The sequence below is a fragment of the Ammospiza nelsoni genome, chromosome 9 (assembly GCF_027579445.1).
Source record: "Ammospiza nelsoni isolate bAmmNel1 chromosome 9, bAmmNel1.pri, whole genome shotgun sequence".
Lineage (NCBI taxonomy): Eukaryota > Metazoa > Chordata > Aves > Passeriformes > Passerellidae > Ammospiza > Ammospiza nelsoni.
This window is the reverse complement of record NC_080641.1, coordinates 32,209,821-32,230,304: the sequence shown is the minus strand read 5'-3', so window position 1 is coordinate 32,230,304 and position 20,484 is coordinate 32,209,821. Positions and strand designations below refer to the sequence as shown.

Here is a 20,484-nt window from a genome sequence, read left to right as displayed (position 1 = left end):
ACAGACGTGATGCAGCCCCAATCCTGTTGGTTGTGGGGTTGTGCCCAAATCCCTGTGACACACAAACTTCTGCACTGCCAGGGGCAGCTGATTTAATGCAAGGATGCCTTGCAATACCCTTAGAAATGCTTTTTATTCCTCATGGACACATTCCAGTGCATGCAAAGAAGAAAAGAGCTTGCTAGGGGCTGACTCCAGACAATACAAAAAATGCTTTAGATACAGCAACTTAGATTTCCTCAATTAAACCACAGGTTGGCTATATTTAGGTCAAGAGATTGGTCAGGAAATTAAACTCATCCTTTTTTTTTTTCCTCTTTTATAGTCTTATTGGTACATCCTAACCACATCAAAACTTACAATAATTCTCATGTGAGGGCTGAGCCCTGTTCCTCCACGTTTCTCCTCAAAGGGGAAATAATCATGATAACAGCTGTGAGTTGATGAGCCTGAGGGAGAACTGAAATTGTGTAAAAAGGGGATAATTGAGGGACAAATCTGGGGCACTCCCTGCAGCTGTGTGCTTGAACTGGTGTTACATCCTCCTGCATCACAGGCACAGAGGAAACAGGTGCCCAGTTTTGTCCCCAGCACTTTTTCTGCAATGAAATGTTATTTTTGCATGATGTCTTTAAAATGCTTTCCTCTCTTTACTCCTTGCTGTAAGGAGTGAGGATCTGAGTCAGCACATGTGAATACACTGGCCTGGCTCCTGGCATGGATTTTGGGTTGGGGAAGTTGTTTAAATTCATCATGTGGAAATTTTAACTATACCCCTTTCCCCTTTGCCCCCCACCAAACCCTGGGGGTATCTGTGGTCCCACAGCTGGGATATGGAAAGATCTCCATAGGGAAACCCCACCAGCCAACCCCAGCCTGCAGGAAGGGACTGTGCAGAAAGGAAATCCAAAGGATTTGCTGCTTTTATCTCTTTTCATCTCTGAGTTTATTAAAGTGCAAATGTCAACCATGGAGACAGCTATCACATGCAGTGCAGTACACCGAGAAACACTTTCCACACCATAAATGGAAGGAAAAAGGCTTCGTTGTGATTATCTGATGCACAAAGGACAGAACTGAACCAGGGCTCTGTGCCCTTCCATAACAAAAATACTACAGCCATGAATTGGGAAAGAAAACCCTCTCCAGGCCCTCAGTTGACAAAATAGAAAATATCGAGAAGGATGGAGTGTTTATTGAGCTCAGGTTTTTGGGTTTTTTTCTGAGATTCATCCTAATGATATGTTTGAAGGGATGCTTCTACTCAGAACTTTTTAAAGTTCAGTATCTTTTTCTTAAAATTATAATACATATATTATAAATCATAAATACTCCTTAGAGTATGAATTTAAGAACTGCAGAGTATGAATTTAAGTCCAGTTTACCTCTCTCATAGAGCTGAGGTTTGTCTGCCCAAAGATGCTGGGCCAAGGACACCACAGAAATCCTGGGATTCAGTTTTGCTTTGTGCTCTAAAAGAAAAAAAAAAAACAAAACAAATGCATTGAGGTACAACCACGTGAATATAACATGATACAGAACACATGAACATGCTTTCAGCAACAAGAATAAATATTACCATGGCTACAGGATCTACTTCACAGCTTTGTGAGATGAGGATAAATAAACTATTTCCAAACTTGAAAAAAAAAATAATTATCAGAGATGAGTCTTACAAATAAACTTTGATTTTTAAATTAAGGCAGCTTCAGCAGGAACTTCAAGGCTTTTGTTGAAAACAGACTTTTTCTAACACCAAAAGTGTACTCGTGCTTGCAGGTAGAGCTCTGATTCACAGTCTAGTTCTCCTAATTTTGACAATTAAAATGACAGTTAAAAGATCCGTGCATCGAATACCAGGTGTGCTCTCTGCAAAAGTCAGTGTTCCATCAGTAGGTGTCATGTGGGAACTCTGAAACCCAGTTCACCTCTCAGGCATGGGACTGAGGTACCTCTGGCTGAATCATTAACTCCATGGCCGGGAGGCAGACTGGGAATTCAGAATTACAAGAAGCTGTTGCAATTTTTTTTTTTTTTTAATAAGCAAATGATGAAAAAGGGATATATAAGGGGAGGGCTAAGGAAGCCAAAGGAAAGCACTAAATGAAAAGCCCATACCAAAGTAAGACCTTAAGAAAGGTGACTCTAGTAAGGTCCATCATATACCTGGAACAAAACCAGACCCTAAAACTTTCCAGGAAAGGAACAGCAGGAGCTCGAGCGGGGGTTGGCTTGGCTCATCCAGATGTGCGATTCTTCTTCCCTCTCTCCTCTCAGCTAATAAAAGGGTGAAGCCAAATAATTGCACAACAAATGGTACTTCAAGTATTTAGAAACACGGCCCGCATGTCTCAGAGGGGGGATCCTGCACGAGCTGGGGAAATTGTGCACCTCGTGAAACAAAGCTGCCACTTCCAGCAGCCGCGGCGCGCAGCGAAGGCACGAGTTCATGTCCTGCACTCAGCTCCCTCCTCCTCCTCCTGCAGGGCTGCACGCTGACAGCAAGAGCAGTGAAATGAAAAGGAGTAGACAGAAGGGTTATTTTGTTCAAACCTCATCAATTCCAACACGAATGCCACTATAATCATGCACAGAAATGTATACGCAGCACACGCTAACCAGCTGGTTCACGTTTTTACAGCACTGCCCGTGGACTCCCCTGTGCTTGTACACACCTCGTGAAATGCTGAACTGGGCACACAGCTCAAGATGCATTTCTGACCTATTGAAGAAAAAAAAAAAAAAAAATATCCTGCTGCCTTTACCTGCTCAGCTCCAGCTCCTGAAAATAAACCTGCCCCAAACCCCATCAGCAGCAGGGCTTTGGCCAGGGGGGTGGAAGGGCAGGATTCTCACAGGGCAGGATTCTCACAGCTCCTGATGCCACTTCTCCTCCCATCCCTGGCCAAGGCCATGCCGAGCCTGAGGGGGTGAGCTAAGCTACTCATGGGCTTTACCTAAAAGAGGGTGTAAAAATAGCATTCCCTTTGTCCAGGTCCTCTCAGAGGCTGGGATTAGTGAGGGGTGGCAGTGTCCAGGGCACAGACCTGCCCTGCTGGAAGAATAAAGCTGAGAGGTCAATGACAGGGATGCCACCTACATTTTATATATATGCATATATAATATTTACATATACATAGCTTCCAACAAGAACAGCACAAGGTATTTCTGAATTAACTCATCCAGGAGCTGGAGGTTTCTGTTGGAGCCTATCTGAACTCTTCATCCTTTGCATTTTGTCTCTCTCCCTCCTCGGGCTGAAGCAAAATTTGGGTGAGCTTGTGGTTTGCAAAGCACAGCTGTTCAGTGGCTTCTGAAGAATTGCACTTGGAGTAATTCAAGTTTCTGTAGTTCAAATATTGTCTACCCTGCTTTTCCCGACGCTTGTGCATGCACCAGCATAACTCAAAAAGAGCTGACCACAGTGTAGCAGTGTGGAAGTTAAACTCTTCCTCTGGAAAATGTAACTGGAGGTCAGCAGCTCCTCTGCAGCTGGGAAACACAACACAGCCTATTTGAAGGTAAAATAAATAATAAAAAGAAGTGAAAGTCCTCAGAGTGTTCCAAAGTGCAGCACGGATTTGGGCAAGGCTGTGATGGACCAGTCAGTCCAATGTGGCCACTGGGGAGGTGCTTCCACCAGTCCTGCTCCCTCCTCTGCCTCTGCTGACCCTGAGCAGGGAAGGGCTTCATCTCTTTGTGCCTCTGCATATGGAAAACTGAGTAACTCTGCCCTGCAGGACTGGTTCTGCAGACCCACACAGCAGTTAATGTTTGCACGGGTCAGAGAAGATGCCAAGTGCCACAAGGGGCTTATTCTACAGCCTAGAAATCCCACCTGCCTCCAGGAAGCAAATATTTCCTCCCAGGGGCATTTGCTGCTGCTTAATACTATTAGTTCTGCTGGGTAGGAAATCCCAGAGGACAAGAGTCAATTTGAAAAAAGACATCAGTACATCTACCTGCCCCTGAGCCCCAGACTGGAACACGCCAGCCCCTTATCAAGGGGGCTGCAGGTGCTGCCAGGGCTTGGCAAGATGCTCAGCTGGGAGTGAAGATGTGAAAAGCTTTTAACATTTGAAATACATTTCACGTCATTTCATTGCTGTTTCCTGGATGGAAATTAATGCCTGGCCCTACAGCTGCTCCTGCTCCTCTGCAAAGGGGTTCATCCCCATCACCCCAAATCTCAGCCTGGATACAAAAGCTGCTGAAGGGCAGGGTGCTCCTCAGCTTTGACTCTGGGGTGGGGTTTGGTTTTTTGTTTTTCTTTTTTTTTTTTTTTTTAATTTTTCCACGCAGGAGTTTGGATTCTCCATCCAAACTCACACCACAGCACTGGGGACACAAATCACCTGGCAGCCACCAGGCACAGCACCAAAGCCATCCTCACCCCAGAGCAGGTATTTAATAATCATACTGTAATAAAAGGCTCGTTACAAAACCTAGGAGCACTACAAATATTTCCAGTATTTCTTACAGTCCAACCACTGCTGTGTTGGATTTAGTGTTCAAGAGCAAAACTGATTTTTTTTTTTTTTCTTTTTTTTTTTTTTTGGAAGCTTTCTACTTTGTGCGGCTTCTGGAAAAACTGCAACTGTAAAGTCACGTTAGTGAGGATCCAAGCACAATCTGTAACAAAAGTAAGGCAATTTTGTGGTTCCTTTTAAAAAAAAAGGGACTTCAAACTGAAAAAGTCCATTTAACTGCCAGTAGATGGCAAAAATATCCCGTGTTTGTCTTGATTACCTTAAATGATTAGTAAAAAAGGCTTAATTTGTTGTTCTTTTCCTTGCTTCTCATACAAACTTGCAGAAAGTATAAATTAAAGTGCAACTGTACAAAAAAGAAAACCCTAGGAAAAAACCTCAAGGGGTCATATGAAGCTATCAAAAAGACAGATTACATTTTTTTTCAAGTCGAATGACTGCATACCTGGGACCAGCAAAAGTTCTTTGCTTTGTTTCTTAAAACAGAACACAAAAGAACAAAAAACCAAAACAACAGAACAAAACCAACCCCCTCCCCCCCAATATTTTTTTGGCAAAGCTTTCATAAAGTATTTGTTCCTTGATTAGACTACTACTTCATAATCAAGTAAATGGAATTAAATACCATATCAAAGCCAAGCAGATGCCAACGCTGCCCATTAGATTAATCCCGTGTAATAAAAAATAATAACTCTTTTAAACAAAGAATTCACACATGCATTAGGGTTTACCCTTGGGTAACAAGAATTTAACCTTAAAAATCCCCGCAGTTCATCTTGAAAAATAAAACCCCATCCTTCAGATAGCCAGTAGCAAAGGAACAGTAAAATTCCGGGTTGGGATATCCCTGCCTGGTCAGCGGAGCAGCGAAGGTCACAGTCCAGTGGGCAGCAGCAGGACAGGAGAGCCCTTGGGCAGGGGCAGTGAGCGTCCAGCAGCAGGGAAGGCAGATTTGGCAGTGATTTTGGGGAGGTGACAACAGGCAGAGCATCCTAGGGGAGAGGTGAGAGGTGAGTGCTCCGGAGCTGTGCGCTGCTGATGCCTCCTGCCCATCAGGGATGGTCCCAGCCCTGGGGGAAGCGCTGGGTCCTCAGGGGGGTGATCCAGATCCTGTCCTCTGCTCACCTGAGCCCTGCTTGGCATTCAGCCCCTGGAGCCCGTGGTGAGGCAGGGCAGGGGGAGCAGGCTGCAGGGAGGGGAGAAAAAGGCAATCTGCATTCAGCTCCAAGCGTGGCGAGCAGCTCAGTGCTGTCCGGAGCCCTTGGGCAAAATAAAGCACCTTAGGGACACTCCTCTGCTGAGAGTGGACAGGGACAAAGACTGCACCTTAGGGACACTCCTCTGCAAAGACTGCACCTTAGGGACACTCCTCTGCAAAGACTGCACCTTAGGGACACTCTTCTGCAAAGACTGCACCTTAGGGACACTCTTCTGCAAAGACTGCACTTTAGGGACACTCCTCTGCAAAGACTGGCAGGTTTGCACCAGGACCTTTGCACATCCCACCTTCCCTGCCCATCTTCAGCAGAAGGAAAGAAGAGAGGGGAGGGAGGTCATATTGCACTAGTGCAGAAGCATCTAAGCAGCTGCTGCTTTGGGGAGGAAAGTGTGACAGAGGCTGGCAGCTGGGTGTGAACGCTGCAGAGCTGCTTCATCACCCTCCACTCCATCTCACAGGGCTCCTGGTCAGCCCCTCTGCCCTGGCTCAGTCCAGCTCTGCACAGCATCAGGGAGAACATCAAACTCCCTGCAGGAAGCGTGGCTATGCCTCCATTACCTCAGGACGAACCAGGGGGGAGGTGTTTTCCAAAAACTCAGTGATAACATTTGTTACTTTACAGCCTTAACATTTCCCATGGGGTTCACAAGGAAAGAAGAAAAAAAGAGTATTGGATACATTTTGCCAGGCACAAGGAGAGAAGTTAAGTGAATTTCCTTGGTGCCTTGCTAGAGGGGAGCATGTTTTGGGTCTGGACTTGGCTCTGTGGGGCAGTGAGGGGAGGAGGAGGAGGAAGAACAAGGAAGCAAAAGAAAGGAGGGGGCGGACGAGTCGGCGCAGATCCTCACGGTGCGCTGAGGGGCTGTCAGCGGGCCAGGGCCATGATGAGGCTGGCACACATCTCAAAGAAGTCCATGGTGTGGCTGCCCAGGCGGGGGGGCACTGAGGGGATGCTGCCCACAAAGGAGCCGCTCAGGGAGCCCATCAGGGACTGGCACTCGGTGGCCGCGGCTGCGTCGATGCTCAGGCGCGGCCGGTGCAAGCCCGCGGCCGAGCAGGAGCGCTGGGGCGTGGAGGAGCCGGACCTCTGCTCCATCACCTCGTCTAGAAAAGCCAAAAACAAATAAGGGAGAAGAGAGAAAAAGTGGGGTTAGTTCTGCAGCTGCAGTGCGGGTGTGGTAATGAAACGCGAACAGCAGCAGAGTTTGAGAGGCGCGAAAGGGCCCCTGCTGAAATGACATATGTGTAAGCGCTTCAAAACACAGAGAATGGTTCTTAAACTTCCAGCCTCGCCCTTATGCATGTTCTCCATCTCCTACTCACCATCAATGCTTTTGAAGTCCAGCAGATAGCTGCGGTTGTCCACCTGGTAGAGCTGCAGGCTCATCTTCACGTAGTTGCCGGTGACGGGGTTCTTGCGGCGCACCCGCAGGTGGTAGGCGTTCACCACCTGCAAGGGAAACCTGCCCTCAGCAGGGACACTCCAGGCACCAACAGCAACACTTCTTCCCTTATTTTTTCTAAATATGAGTAAGACATCTTCTGGGAAAAACGGTTTCTCAAAAGGACAACCGCTATAAAATGAAGCAAGCGGCCTTGTTTCCTCCTGTCTTTAAATATTCTTCTTAAGGCTGTGATTCACCGGCTGCTGGCTGAGGAAGCTGCACTGACCCATCTGCCAGGCACAAAACTGATGTTTGCTCCCCACCTCAGCAGCAGCCACGGCCACATGGACCAAAAAGTCCACTCGTGGGCCCACATACATGGACAGTGCTCGTGAAATCAGGGCAAGCTCTGAAATCAGAGCAGCCTCTCCCATCAGCACAGCCAAACCCAGTGCCTGTGGATCAGCCTCAGGCTGAGTATTTCCCCTCTCTGCTTCCCACCTCACAATCTGCTGCATCTCATTTACAATGAGATCTTTTCTCTGTGCTATATTTATGAAGCAACTGTGTGGATGGGAGAGTTAATTCTGATGAAGAGTCACATCTGAAGTTATTCTTAGGGTGGGAAAGGCTATTGTGAAACCTCCTCGTATGAAATAAGCTGCACTGCCTACACACAGAGATGTTGGGCTGAGTTGGTTTTTGAGGCTGTAGCAGAAATACAGCAGGTTTGCTCACTCTCTGTAAAACCATGCAGCTAAAAAATGTCTGGCTGGTGTTGGCAAATGCACCTGGCCATGGTCCATCTCCTGCCTGGTGCAGGGAAATGGGGTTTCTGGAAGCTACTTGGTTTTAAAAATGTAATATTATCAAAAATAATGAGGAAGCAGGAGGTTTCAAAGAAGTAGAACAGTGAAATTCACACTTGGGACCTGGAGGGAAGAGGAAAGCTCCTCTGGTGATGAAGATCTGGGATGAAATTCTCCTTTCCTGGCTCCCAATGATGCCAAAGGCCACGAGCCAGGAGAGCTCACTTCAGGGGCTGCACCAGGATTTGGGGAGTCAGGCACAGCAGCAGAGCTCCAGGGCTAACTTAGGGATTTATTATTCCAACTTTGAAAAGGACTGTGACTAAATGTTGCACAGCCCCGGAGAAATACCTGCAGTGAGTACTGCCAGCTAAAACATCTGGATTTAAATCAAGAAGCTGAGCCCTAAACTGAAGAAGCAATAAGTGGCTGAAAACACATCTGGTCTGTGAGCACGCTCCATCTCCATCAGGGAAAGGCCACGATATCAAAGATACAAATTCTGCACCCAAGGCTCCCCTGCCCCTCATCTGTGCATCCTTTAGGACAATTTGCACAGTACCAGTTCTGTCCTGACAGGACCAGACAGAAATAATGAGAGTTCCTCTGCTCAGGAGCACTCGAGATGACCTCGCAAGGAATTAGCCACTAAAATTAGAAATGTGAACAGCCCCTCTGATCCCTGCAGCTAAACAAGGCAGAATCATCTTTCCAGCTGAAGTCTTGGGGCACCTTATTTCACACCATAAAGAAACACCACAGATAAGCACAAATAAGCACAGCTGGCACCTTAATTCAGTGAGTTTGCCTTAACAAGGAATAGCAGGGATGATTGCAAGGTGGGGGTATTTATCTGGTGTTACTGTCATAATTTCTGGAAAAATCTCTTTGCCCGGGATTTTGCTCCTGGGAAGCTGAGAAGCCTCAGAGAAAAATGAAAATAATAATAATTATCTGATTTGCTTCTCCTGTGTTATGCTGCTTTGGAATGTGTTTGGACATTGTTTACCAACAGGTGCTTGTTTCATTGGTTTCACGTGAATTGTTTTGACTTAATGACCAATCACAGTCCAGCTGTGTTGGGACTCTGGAAAGAGTCACAAGTTTTCATTATTATCTTTTTAGCATTCTGTCTGTATCCTTTCTCTATTCTTTAGTATAGTTTAGTATAGTATTCTGTAATATAACATTATATATATTTAATATATACATTCTATAATATAACATTATATATATTTAACATATATAATATGTTACATTTATATAATATATTAAGCATATTTAACATATATAATGTTATATTATATATGTTAAACATATCATATTATATATATTTAACATATATAGTATCATATATATATTATATTATATTATATTATATTATATTATATTATATTATATTATATTATATTATATTATATTATATTAATATAGTATATAATAATATTCATATAATATTATAAATTTAATATCATAAAATAATAAATTAACCTTTTAAGAACATAGAATCAGATGCATCATTCCTTCCTTCCTTCCTTCCTTCCCTTGTTGGGAGTCCTTAAAAATACAACAATCTGGAAAGAGGTGAGGCATTTATCTGGAAAGAGGTGAGGCATTTATCTGGAAACTGGTGGGGGCATTTATCTGGAAACAGGTAAAAATTAAGGGTAAAATTAAATGCATTAAAAACCTGGAAACAGGTGAAGCTCCCTGAGTTTATGGAACAAAGGATGCTGTAAACCCATGCCAGCACTCCCTACCTTCCACTCGAAGTCCAGCTGCTTCATAGCGCGGTACACCTCAGCCATAATGTCGTAGGGCTTGCTCTGGCTGCGGATGCCCAGGTGCCACTTGGCCTTTTTGACAGTCAGGGGCTTTGGCTTGGTGGTGTTGAGGGCGTCCAGGGGGCAGCGGGCCTTGGGGCTGTCGGCGATGAGCGGCGGCATCCGCTCGGGGTGCGGCTTCACGCCCGGCGGGATGTGCAGCGCGCTGTCGTCCATGAAGGAGCCCGTGGGGGGGCTGGAGGCCAGGTAGAACTCGCTGGCCTGGTTCATGATGCGGCGGTTGTCGATGACCAGGTGGTAGGCCACGGCCAGCTGGTCCTGGGGGTCGCCGCTGTACAGGCTGTTCATCACCTCCGACTCGGTGCACTCGAACTTCTCGCACACCTCGCGCACCGCCTCGTCGTCGATGACCGTGGCGTCGTAGGAAGGGTCCTCTGGGAACAGGTAGCTGGGCAGCTCCTCCTTGAACCACTCGTGTTCCCTGGGGAGGGCAGAGGGGAGCCTTGGTGTGAGAGGGGAGGTGGGGAAAGCACCACCAGACAAGAATAAACCCTAGCTGATGAATGGGGAGCAAAACCCAGCTCGGTACAGGGACATCGATGGCACTCTGCACACTGAGTTTGAAGTGAGACTCAACGCTTCCAATATTCCCTTTTTTTTTTTGATACAGAGCATCAAACCTACCCAATTCCCATACCCAATACCCAATTCTCACTAATTTACAATGAGGTGAATGATAATTGCCTAAAACACACACAGTGCCTTGTCTATAGGCTCTATGTACTGACAGCAATATCGCCTCATGTGCTGCCTCTCTAACATGTAATTAAGTCCTCTCATCCTAAGTAATTAAGGAATAAAATAGGGAAGTTTGCATGGGTTTGTTTGAAGGGTAAAATTAAGGCTGTCCATTGAAAATTCATTAAAAACCTGAGAATTCCTGTAAGTCCTAATAGGGTTTATGTTCATGCTTAGCACCTAGCTACATGTAATTTACATATTAAGTTAGTAACTCTTGGGTTTCTCCTCCATTTCTTTTGGATATACATTAAGTACAATGATTATCCTCTTTATCTGGTACCCATAGGGATGTGGTCTTGAAATATAGAAATTAAAAATGACTTGGATATTATAAAGTTCTTGGGATTATTGCATGGTATAGCTGCTTTTGCTAGGTGCTGTTAAGAGATTTTTAAAGCTAGTTTATAATGAAATAAAATAGAATTTTAAATATTTGCATATAAAATTTATATAAAAAATCCTCATCCTGTTCATCATCACCCACTTCCAGCCAGCACAGAAGGGGTGCAGGGCTGAATCACCTGGAACAAAAGCCATCTGGATTAGCTGGCTACTCCTGAAAACCACCCTGCCAACAGGAGACCCTCAGGACAGCCACCAGAGAGCCCCAGAGGCAGCCAGCCCACCCCAGCCCACCTGATGTCCTTGATGGTGGCTCTCTTGAGGGGGTCCACCTGCAGCATGTGCATGAGGAGCGTGGCCACGGAGCGGTTGAGGTATTCCGGGATGTAAAACACCCCCCCACGGATCTTCTTGAACAGGGTGGGGACGTGCTCGTCATCAAAAGGCAGAGTGCCACACAGGAGGGCGTAGAGGATGACACCACAGCTCCAGATGTCCACCTCTGGGCCAGCATAGAGCCTGCATGAGGACGAGGACAGGAGAAAGATGTCACCACCATCCTCTCCTTAGTTAGGGTGCAGGTTCTGTGTCACCCCATCCTCTCCTCAGTCAGGGTGCAGGCTCTGTGTCACCCCCACCTTCTCCTCAGGCTCTGTGTCACCCCATCCCCTCCTCAATCAGGGTGCAGATGGGGGGAACCCCCGCCAGCTCCAGCAGGGACAGAGCTCCAGCCCACACCAGGGCTGCTCATGTGGCTCCCCCCAAACCAAAGGTGGCTCAGCCAAAAGTGCTCAGGGAAACGGATGGCAGGGCTGGCACTGGCTGCCCACACTCCTGTGTACAACCCTGCCTCCACCAAACTCTCCAAAAAGCCAAACCTCCATTTCCAAGAGCCCTGCCAGGCTGTTTGCTCCTTTGCCCCAGCAACTTCTGTTCATTGAACGAGGCAGATCAAGCAGCAACAGATAATTCTATCTCCGAGTGTTTATTTTTGGTGTGCTGGTATATCACCAACTCAGGACACCCCAAATAATACAGCTTTGCTGCTCCTGCTCATCTCTTTTTGGCACATCTGATGCCTCCCCAGAGATTTTGGGAGGCAACACTTGCCCTTGGGCTGTGAGGCCCAACCAAAATACAGAAGTTGAAATGCAACTACAGAAGTGTCTTCATGAAACCTCAGCATCCTGCTCTTGCTCCTCCTGAAAAGCATCACTGCAGAGAGAAATCAGGCTGGTCATGCAGGTGACCATTCTGTGAACACCCCAAAACACTTGTTCTGCTTGTCCAAGGGTGAGAGTTTCCCTGCTGAGGCCAGGAACAGCAGCAAAGCCATTTTGGAAAGGCAGAGGCTCAGCTGGATGCCCCTCAGCCCTGCCTCCACAGATCAGAAACCTGATTCTTTCACTGATAAGAGCACTGCCTGAACAGTTTTTTGGACCTTTAAGCCCACATGAGATGCACTTTTATGGCTCTGAAACCTGAGCTGCCACACTTTACTGCTTTTATGCTCCAGCAGGGCAGGCAGCAGAGAGGAGGGCGGCTTGGCACATTGAGCAGGGCCATGAAACTCAGGCAGCCCTGAGCCTGCAGTGGGTGTGGTGAGGGAGGGATGCAGCTGCAGCCAGCCAAAAAGTGCAACATGTGGGCTTGGTTTGGGTTTTCCATCTTGCTTTTGTTGTCACTAAGCTGCATTGCCTGTACTCTTGGAACACTCAAGGACTAAATCCTCCTTGCTGATCTGCCATGTGCCTTGTCTCCTATACAAATTGAAAAACACATGTCTGGCCTTCACTGAGATGGAAATACTATTTTTTTGTATCCCAGCAGTTTCTTGCTTTGTCCCCTTCTTGACAATGAGGATTTACTTGGTTTCATTTCACACACAGAGCTGTAGTCACAACAGGGTTTTTGGATGCTAGTCTAATTCCTAGGATGCTCTGCCAACACTTGCTCTGGTGTAAAGAGGGATAAAATAATCAAAATCACAGCAAACACATTCTGAACAAAATGTTCTATTTAAAAGCTACAGATATAGGCAAAAATACACTGGATTAGGAAAAGCAAAGCTCATGGCAAAGGGAAATCAAAATAAAAAAGGAGCAGATAGTGAGATGAGCAGTTTGAAGGACCATTCAGAGGAGTGAAAATTTGAAAATCTATATTTGCAATCTTTGCTAAGGTATTACAGAGAGAATTAGAGCAAAATGTACATTCCATGTAATTTCTACTCCTGACAGCAAAATACAGGAGGCAACAATTCTGTATCAACAACTGGAAGTCCAGTTCAGCCTTGTGGGGTGTGCCCAGCACTCCATGTGCTGTACAGATATTTCATGCTGACAGATGCAACCACAGAGGAGGTTTGTCAATTCAATGAATCAGCTCAAAACAAAGCTCTGAAGGTTGAACCTACTGCCACAGCCAAAACCCCAAGCTCAAGGAACCAGAAGACAAGTATTTTCTTTACCAGTGTTGGGAAGGGATTAAAGATCTTCCTGCTCCTTTCGTTAGTGAATGGTTTTCCTCGTTAACACCGTGTTTTATATTACAGGTGGGCAGGAGAGGAGGGGGTGGCCTGGAAAAGCCTTTCCACCTGGAACCTCAGTGTTTGCATCCAAAGAGTCATTTTCACCCTCTTTAATTAGCAATATAAACAGTCAACATCTGGTATTAATAATTCCTCCAAAGCAGCAAAACACGGTTTGCTATTACAGCTACTGAGAAGTAAAATAAGCAAGAAAACCTTCAGATCTTTGCCAACAGATTCACCCAAACACAAAATCCAGGCTGGAAGGATTCAGCTACTTTTACTAGACATGCAAAGCTGTTTCCAATACCAAGAACAAATTTAAATTCCATGTGCTCACATAGCTCTGATGAGAAATGGAATGACTTACCTTCCAGAGATGACTTCAGGGGCTGCATAATTTGGGGAACCACAGCTGGTGCGTAGAAATTCACCATCTGACATCATGTTGGACAGCCCTAAAAAAACAAAATGCTTATCATACACGGATGTTTGATCTAAAGGTCCAGACATGCTGTGTAACATATGTCACAAAAGAAGAGGCAGGGAAGTAGAGTGGGATATTTGGAAGGGAACTGTTGATATAATTTAGATAGACTTCTCTGAACTGATTTGAAAATTATTACTTTTGTTATTATTGTTGTTGTTTGTTATTTTGTTGGGTTGGTTTTTTTTTTTTTACATCCAACCAAAAAATTTTCACTCCAGGCTAATTTTGCTCCTCTAAGTTGCAAATCGCAGAGCACACAGGACAAGAGACATAATTCATCCCAGAGCACTCACTTCATATGGCAACTGGGGCTGTGAAATGAGTAAATCTTCAGCAGGATTTACATTGCTAGAAAGGACTCACCAGGACAGAGTTGGTAGCCCGGGTATTTGAATGGATTTCAACCCCTAATGCCACTTAGAGACTCCTGTTACTGCTGGTTGTAAAATGAGCTGAGGCCAAGAGCACATGGCCAAACAGAGGGAGAACATGCACAAAAATAAACACACACAGCAGCTCACCCTGAACCAGCTGCACCCAGCCTGCCTCAAACACAAATTGGGTAAATTTGACGTCGGGTGATTACACTAAAACACAGCAGAGATCTACAAATTACTTCTCTGCTCCATTCTCAGTGCCACTGCAGGAGCAGCCTGCAGCAGGTAATCCCTGTGCTGCTGCTGCAGGAAGGGCAGTGTTTGTGAGTGTGTGATTTCCAGGTGGTTGGAAGGGCAGTGTTTGTGAGTGTGTGATTTCCAGGTGGTTGGAATGGCAGTGAGTGTGTGATTTCCAGGTGGTTGGAAGGGCAGTGTTTGTGAGTGTGTGATTTCCAGGTGGTTGGAAGGGCAGTGTTTGTGAGTGTGTGATTTCCAGGTGGTTGGAAGGGCAGAGTTTGTGTGATTTCCAGGTGGTTGGAAGGGCAGTGTTTGTGAGTGTGTGATTTCCAGGTGGTTGGAAGGGCAGAGTTTGTGAGTGTGTGATTTCCAGGTGGTTGGAAGGGCAGTGAGTGTGTGATTTCCAGGTGGTTGGAATGGCAGTGTTTGTGTGATTTCCAGGTGGTTGGAAGGGCAGTGTTTGTGAGTGTGTGATTTCCAGGTGGTTGGAATGGCAGAGTTTGTGAGTGTGTGATTTCCAGGTGGTTGGAGGGCAGTGAGTGTGTGATTTCCAGGTGGTTGGAATGGCAGAGTTTGTGAGTGTGTGATTTCCAGGTGGTTGGAGGGCAGTGAGTGTGTGATTTCCAGGTGGTTGGAAGGGCAGAGTTTGTGAGTGTGTGATTTCCAGGTGGTTGGAAGGGCAGTGAGTGTGTGATTTCCAGGTGGTTGGAATGGCAGTGTTTGTGAGTGTGTGATTTCCAGGTGGTTGGAATGGCAGAGTTTGTGAGTGTGGGATTTCCAGGTGGTTGGAAGGGCAGTGTTTGTGAGTGTGTGATTTCCAGGTGGTTGGAAGGGCAGTGTTTGTGAGTGTGTGATTTCCAGGTGGTTGGAAGGGCAGTGTTTGTGAGTGTGTGATTTCCAGGTGGTTGGAGGGCAGTGAGTGTGTGATTTCCAGGTGGTTGGAAGGGCAGTGTTTGTGAGTGTGTGATTTCCAGGTGGTTGGAATGGCAGAGTTTGTGAGTGTGGGATTTCCAGGTGGTTGGAAGGGCAGTGTTTGTGAGTGTGGGATTTCCAGGCTCTGCTGCTCCCTGGCCACGCTCTGGCAGCTCTGGAATGCTGCTGGGCACATTCACATACCAAAATCAGCTATCTTTGCATTCATGTGTGCATCCAGCAGCACGTTCTCTGGCTTCAGGTCCCTGTGCACCACCATATGCCTGTGGCAGTAATCCACTGCAGACAGGATTTGCTGGAAAAGGCGTCGAGCTTCTGCCTCCTCGACCTGCAGGAACAGCAGAGGGAACAGTGCTGGGGCTTGGTGTGCACTCAGCCAGGGGAAGGCTGCATTTAGCAAGGAGCCAAAAAAGATTCCAGAGTGCAGAGGGAAAATCCCAGCCTGCCTGAGAGCAGAAGCAGCAAATAAAGCAGATTTCTCACCCTTGTATTTTACAATGTGCCAGCGTTTGAAAATGATACAGCCCCGAGATGAAAGGTGAGACCTCAGTTCAGGTGAGATGTCAACAAGAATTTAAAGGTGGCACCTATCAGACTGTGGCCTGCTGGCCCAATGGGACTGGTACAGATCCAGGCTGGACAAAACACCACAGAGGATGCTGCTGGGAGCAACTCCTCATGGACTTCCTCTGGTGAAGCTGGATATCATTGTGATTTTAATTATCTATATAGCTAATAAAGCTGTATGAGCTATATCAGAGAAACTGTATTTTCAATTATTATTTTAACTGATGAATTCCAACAGATTCCCTTCATGAAAAATGGAGTTTATGAATGCAGAAGTTCAGAAAAGATCCAAATCAGTCACTGAAAAGATCTAGATGGGCAAAATGTGTGAGAAATCAGAACTGTACATAGAAAAGAAAACTGAGTCAGCTCCATTGACCACTACACTAATCTAACCCAATCTGCAGTGAATTTATTGATTTTGTAGCACAGAAAGGAACATGTGATGGGCTGATCCTTCACCTGAATTCTTTTTCTGGATGTCCACTTTGGCCCATTTTTACCTCCTTGTCCTCCAATTGCTCCATGGGGCAGACACCAGCGATTTTCCTTGTAACCAATATCTCACATTTCACAGGTGATTTACACCAAGTGGGACTGCTGGCATTTGAAAATGTTGCTCAGATAAGCCACATCCTTGAAAACCTTCAAAGAACCTGACATGGAACCAAGAAGGGGCTCTGAGAGAGGTGAATGACTGGAGTGGAGACCACACCAAGTGGTTTTCCCCTCCCAAGCTATAAATTTGCTGCTGATCATGGGGTTTTGACAGGCAACCCATAGCTAAAAATCACAAAAATAAGCCATTTTTCCAAATATTTGCCCTAAGCAACACGTTACCTTGCATATTTTGGTTTGAGGGTCAAAAATACACCACCAGAGACCGCTGCGAAAAATCACACCCAAGTTTTGTGTGAGCCAGTACGAGACACCCCAGATGGGGTTGCTGTGAAGCAACTTCTATTTTGGGCCTTAACCTTAACTGTGCTCCCTTGAGCAGTGATTTTGCTCCTCTCCCCACCCAAGTGCTGGGGCTGGCTGGGGACTGGCACTTACACGTCCGTGCTTACAGATGTAATCAAACAATTCTCCCCCGGACACGTATTCCATGACCATGAAGAAGTCTGTTGGTGTGCTGATCACCTGGTACCTTCAAAAACACAAGCAGATTTTAAAAAAAAATAAAAAAATACATGATTAGGAATAGGGAAAGGCTTTTAAACAGATTATTAATTCCACATCAACACTTCAAATAAGGATTTGTTCAGATCTTGCATTTGCAACTGCTTTCCACTCCTGAAAAGTTGTCTCTTGTTTCCAGTATAACCTTTCACTTGTCTGTGCAAGGACCTCTTTTCCAGACCTATGAACTTCCTTCAGCCCTTTAAATAATCCTCTGAAATATCTGCCAGGCAATCTTACCACATTTAGGACTGCCCTGACTTTCAAATTTCCATTTTGGGTAAGAGCTGCAACAACAGCTTTAGAAATGAAGTCCTGGTTAGCTGGGGGCAAGGAGAGGATCCATGTGGTTCCCCTTATATCAAAATAAAAAAAGAGAGAGAGAGCTCTAGGCACTAGAGAGAACTTCCTCTGGACAGGTACAGAAACCAAAAGGAGACCCCCTGAAGTTATTTTTCAAATATTAAATCTCCATAGAGATGGGGGGAAAATGCTTCTAGAATGGGGGAAAAAATCCAGAGTATCACCTTCAACTTGCAGATTTTTTCTCCATTTTCCTTCAAAATGATCCCTGAGTGCTGCAAAGACATTTCAGTGTCCCAGCTGGAACAAATTGCCAGTGATGAGCTGAGGTCAATGCAGCCCCAGGAATTCACTGCAGCACCAGCTGGGACTTCCCTCTCTTTTATTTCAGATTCATTGTTTTGTTGTTGTTTGCTTTTTTGGTTTTTTTTTCAGATGAATTTCATTACTTTTTACAGGACTGTAATTTGAAACAAAGAGATTTCAGCAATTTTTAAGAGGCTGGCAAGGGAATGTGGGATACTCCCATAAAAATCAATACCATCAACCTCATTTTTCTGAAGAGCTTTGGGCCCAGACATCTAAGCTACTGTTAATTGCCCCAATATTTCTTTTATATGCATTTAAAAACTTATTGAAAGAGGTTTGTGTGCCCCAGTCTCCTCACATCTTTATCACTGTATTTCATGAATGCAACATGTATCACAGGACACAGATATTGTCAAACTGGATTTAATTTTTACTGCTTTGACAAATGTGTGAACAGGATTTGACTTGCAGGATGCTGGGCACACAGCTGAGGAGTCTTGCTGGTGCTTTTTTCATGAAATAATACCAATCTGTTCTCCAATAAATCCATGGAACTGTGAAGTTACTCTAAAGTCAACAGTTGCTGCATGGTTAGTTATTTAACTGTAGAGAGAATTTGTTTTCCCTTGCCTCTAAGTCCCAGGTATTTGCTATATCTCATGCCAGTTTTAAGGCTGACCTAAATGTCAACTTACCCTTGCAGTTACCATTCAACAGCTTTCTTTTATAGGAATGCCAAAGATATTATCGAGTGCCTCATTAATGTGGGCTGGCTGCACAAGCTGGGGATTGAGCAGGAATCCCAGAGGCTGCAGTGCAGGTGCTGATTTACGACCCCAACTCAGGTTCATCAAAGTGGAGACTTTCAAAACTTATGTCTGAATAATAAATTTTGAAAGAAAAAAAAAATGTTCTTTTAAGCTCTGGCTAATCAGCACATTAAAACATAAATCCTATTGAGTGGGGGCCAAGGTTTCACTCTCAGAGCCTGACCATGCTGAAATTCATGGAATCTTGGAATGGTTTGGGTTGGAAGGGACATTAAAGACCATCCAATTCCATGGGCAGGGACACTTTCCACTATTCCAGGTTGTTTAAAGTCCCATCCAACCTTGCCTTGAACACCTCCAAGGATGGGGAAGTACAGCTTTTCTGGAAAACCTGTGCCAGCAGGTCACCTAACACACAAAAACCTGACCAAACCCAATTTTTAGTGCCCTAATCCATCTCCTGCAGCCCAGCCAGGTGTGTGAGAGAGGTCTTTGTGCAGAGAGGAGCAGCTGCCCACGTGGCAGGGAGGGTACTCACAGTTTGATAATGTGGGGGTGCCGGAAGAGTTTCAGGTTTTGGATTTCCCGTTTGATCTTCCCCACCACATCCAGGCTGCGGATTTTCTGCCTGTTCAGTATTTTCACTGCCACTTTGTGCCCTGTCAGCTGGTGCTCACCAACTATGAGAGGGAGAGAGAGCATTGCAAAGTCACTAAACAGTGCAATGAGAGCACTGCAAAGTCACTAAACAGTGCAGCAGGGTTCACACAAGAAGTTTAGGGCACTATAAGCAAAAAGCCACTTCTAAAGGGAAAAAAAAACAGAAGATGAGGGTGTGAAATATTTTAGTTTTTGTCTCTTCACTGTTTTCCCAATGGAGTCACAGAAGGCAGAAGAGAGAGGACTTATCTGCCAAAAGCACTCCACTAAATAAAAGAGTGAGTTGCTGGAGGAGGTCATACCCCAAGCTAATTTGCAAGGATTTATAGCATGTAAAAGCTAGATTAATCAGAAGCAGATATATTTAAATGGCAGAGGAGAATCTCCACCACAACACACTGGTAGACAAAATCCCTCATAAACCCAGCCTTAAAACTAGACCATCACACTTCTTTTTTTTTTTTAAATGGTATGGGGATTTTCCTTGCCCAAAATAGGACTGCAGGATTTGCATTACTAAAATGAATTTCTATTTATACTTCCCCCAGCGTGCTTCTTGCTTTGATGACAAGCTGCAGGAACACTGCTGGACTGCAGGAGCAAACTCTGCTTTTAGGAAAGATGCAAACTCCAATAGAGCTTTTTTAAAAAAATGCACTTGGTGCATTCAGACGGTGATGTTTATCTCCCGTGTTCAGGGAAAAAATCATACCCATAAACTGGGAGGAGCAGCCCCACTGTCACTGGGGGAATTGTAATTAATGATGTGAAACTAATTCAGCATGGGATCCATTTGTTATCAATAAACAAACCACAAAAAAAAAAAAATAAAAAGCTCCCAAGGAAGCAAGATTTATATTGAAATTGAGAAGAGAAAGAGCTTAAAAACGTGGTGTTTATACCCAAAAGGGGTTCTCAGAATGAGCTGCCCCTTCTCAGTATTTTCCAACATGATATTCAGCAGAGTGACACACGGATGGTTTCCTAAAGCCTGCACAGCAAAACCTGCTTACAGTAAATATTTGTGCTCTCTAATTACCAGCATCACCCTTGCAGTGCAAGGAGTTAATTATTGCCAGCAAACCTTGTTATTACATTATTAGAGGCTGTAATTTTGGCAGCCCTAATGAGCTGATCAGCAGCACCCGGGGTGAGCAGGAGGTGTGAGAAGGGCAGGGCAGCAGCACTCGGGGCACACCAGGTCACTATTATTAGCCACCAGATAAGACCTGCCAGAGATTCTTTCCTCAAGAAGAGCATCCTAAAAATAAAACACTTGACTGCCCTTGAAAATTA

The 20,484-nt window shown here is 45.3% G+C and overlaps 1 protein-coding gene across 1 annotated transcript; it reads right to left on the bottom strand.

Annotated features, from left to right (window-relative positions):
• Positions 1–922: 922 nt before the first annotated feature.
• PRKAA2 (protein kinase AMP-activated catalytic subunit alpha 2) lies at positions 923–19,423 on the bottom strand. Its single transcript, XM_059478345.1, has 9 exons — positions 19,067–19,423; positions 17,021–17,114; positions 15,581–15,725; positions 13,731–13,818; positions 11,125–11,349; positions 9,664–10,168; positions 7,033–7,159; positions 5,907–6,813; positions 923–5,846 (listed from the first exon to the last, which is right to left on the bottom strand). The coding sequence occupies exons 1-8, from the start codon at positions 19,228–19,230 to the stop codon at positions 6,575–6,577; spliced, it is 1,587 nt and encodes a 528-aa protein (XP_059334328.1). The 5' UTR covers positions 19,231–19,423; the 3' UTR covers positions 923–5,846; positions 5,907–6,574.
• Between the last annotated feature and the right edge of the window lie 1,061 nt (positions 19,424–20,484).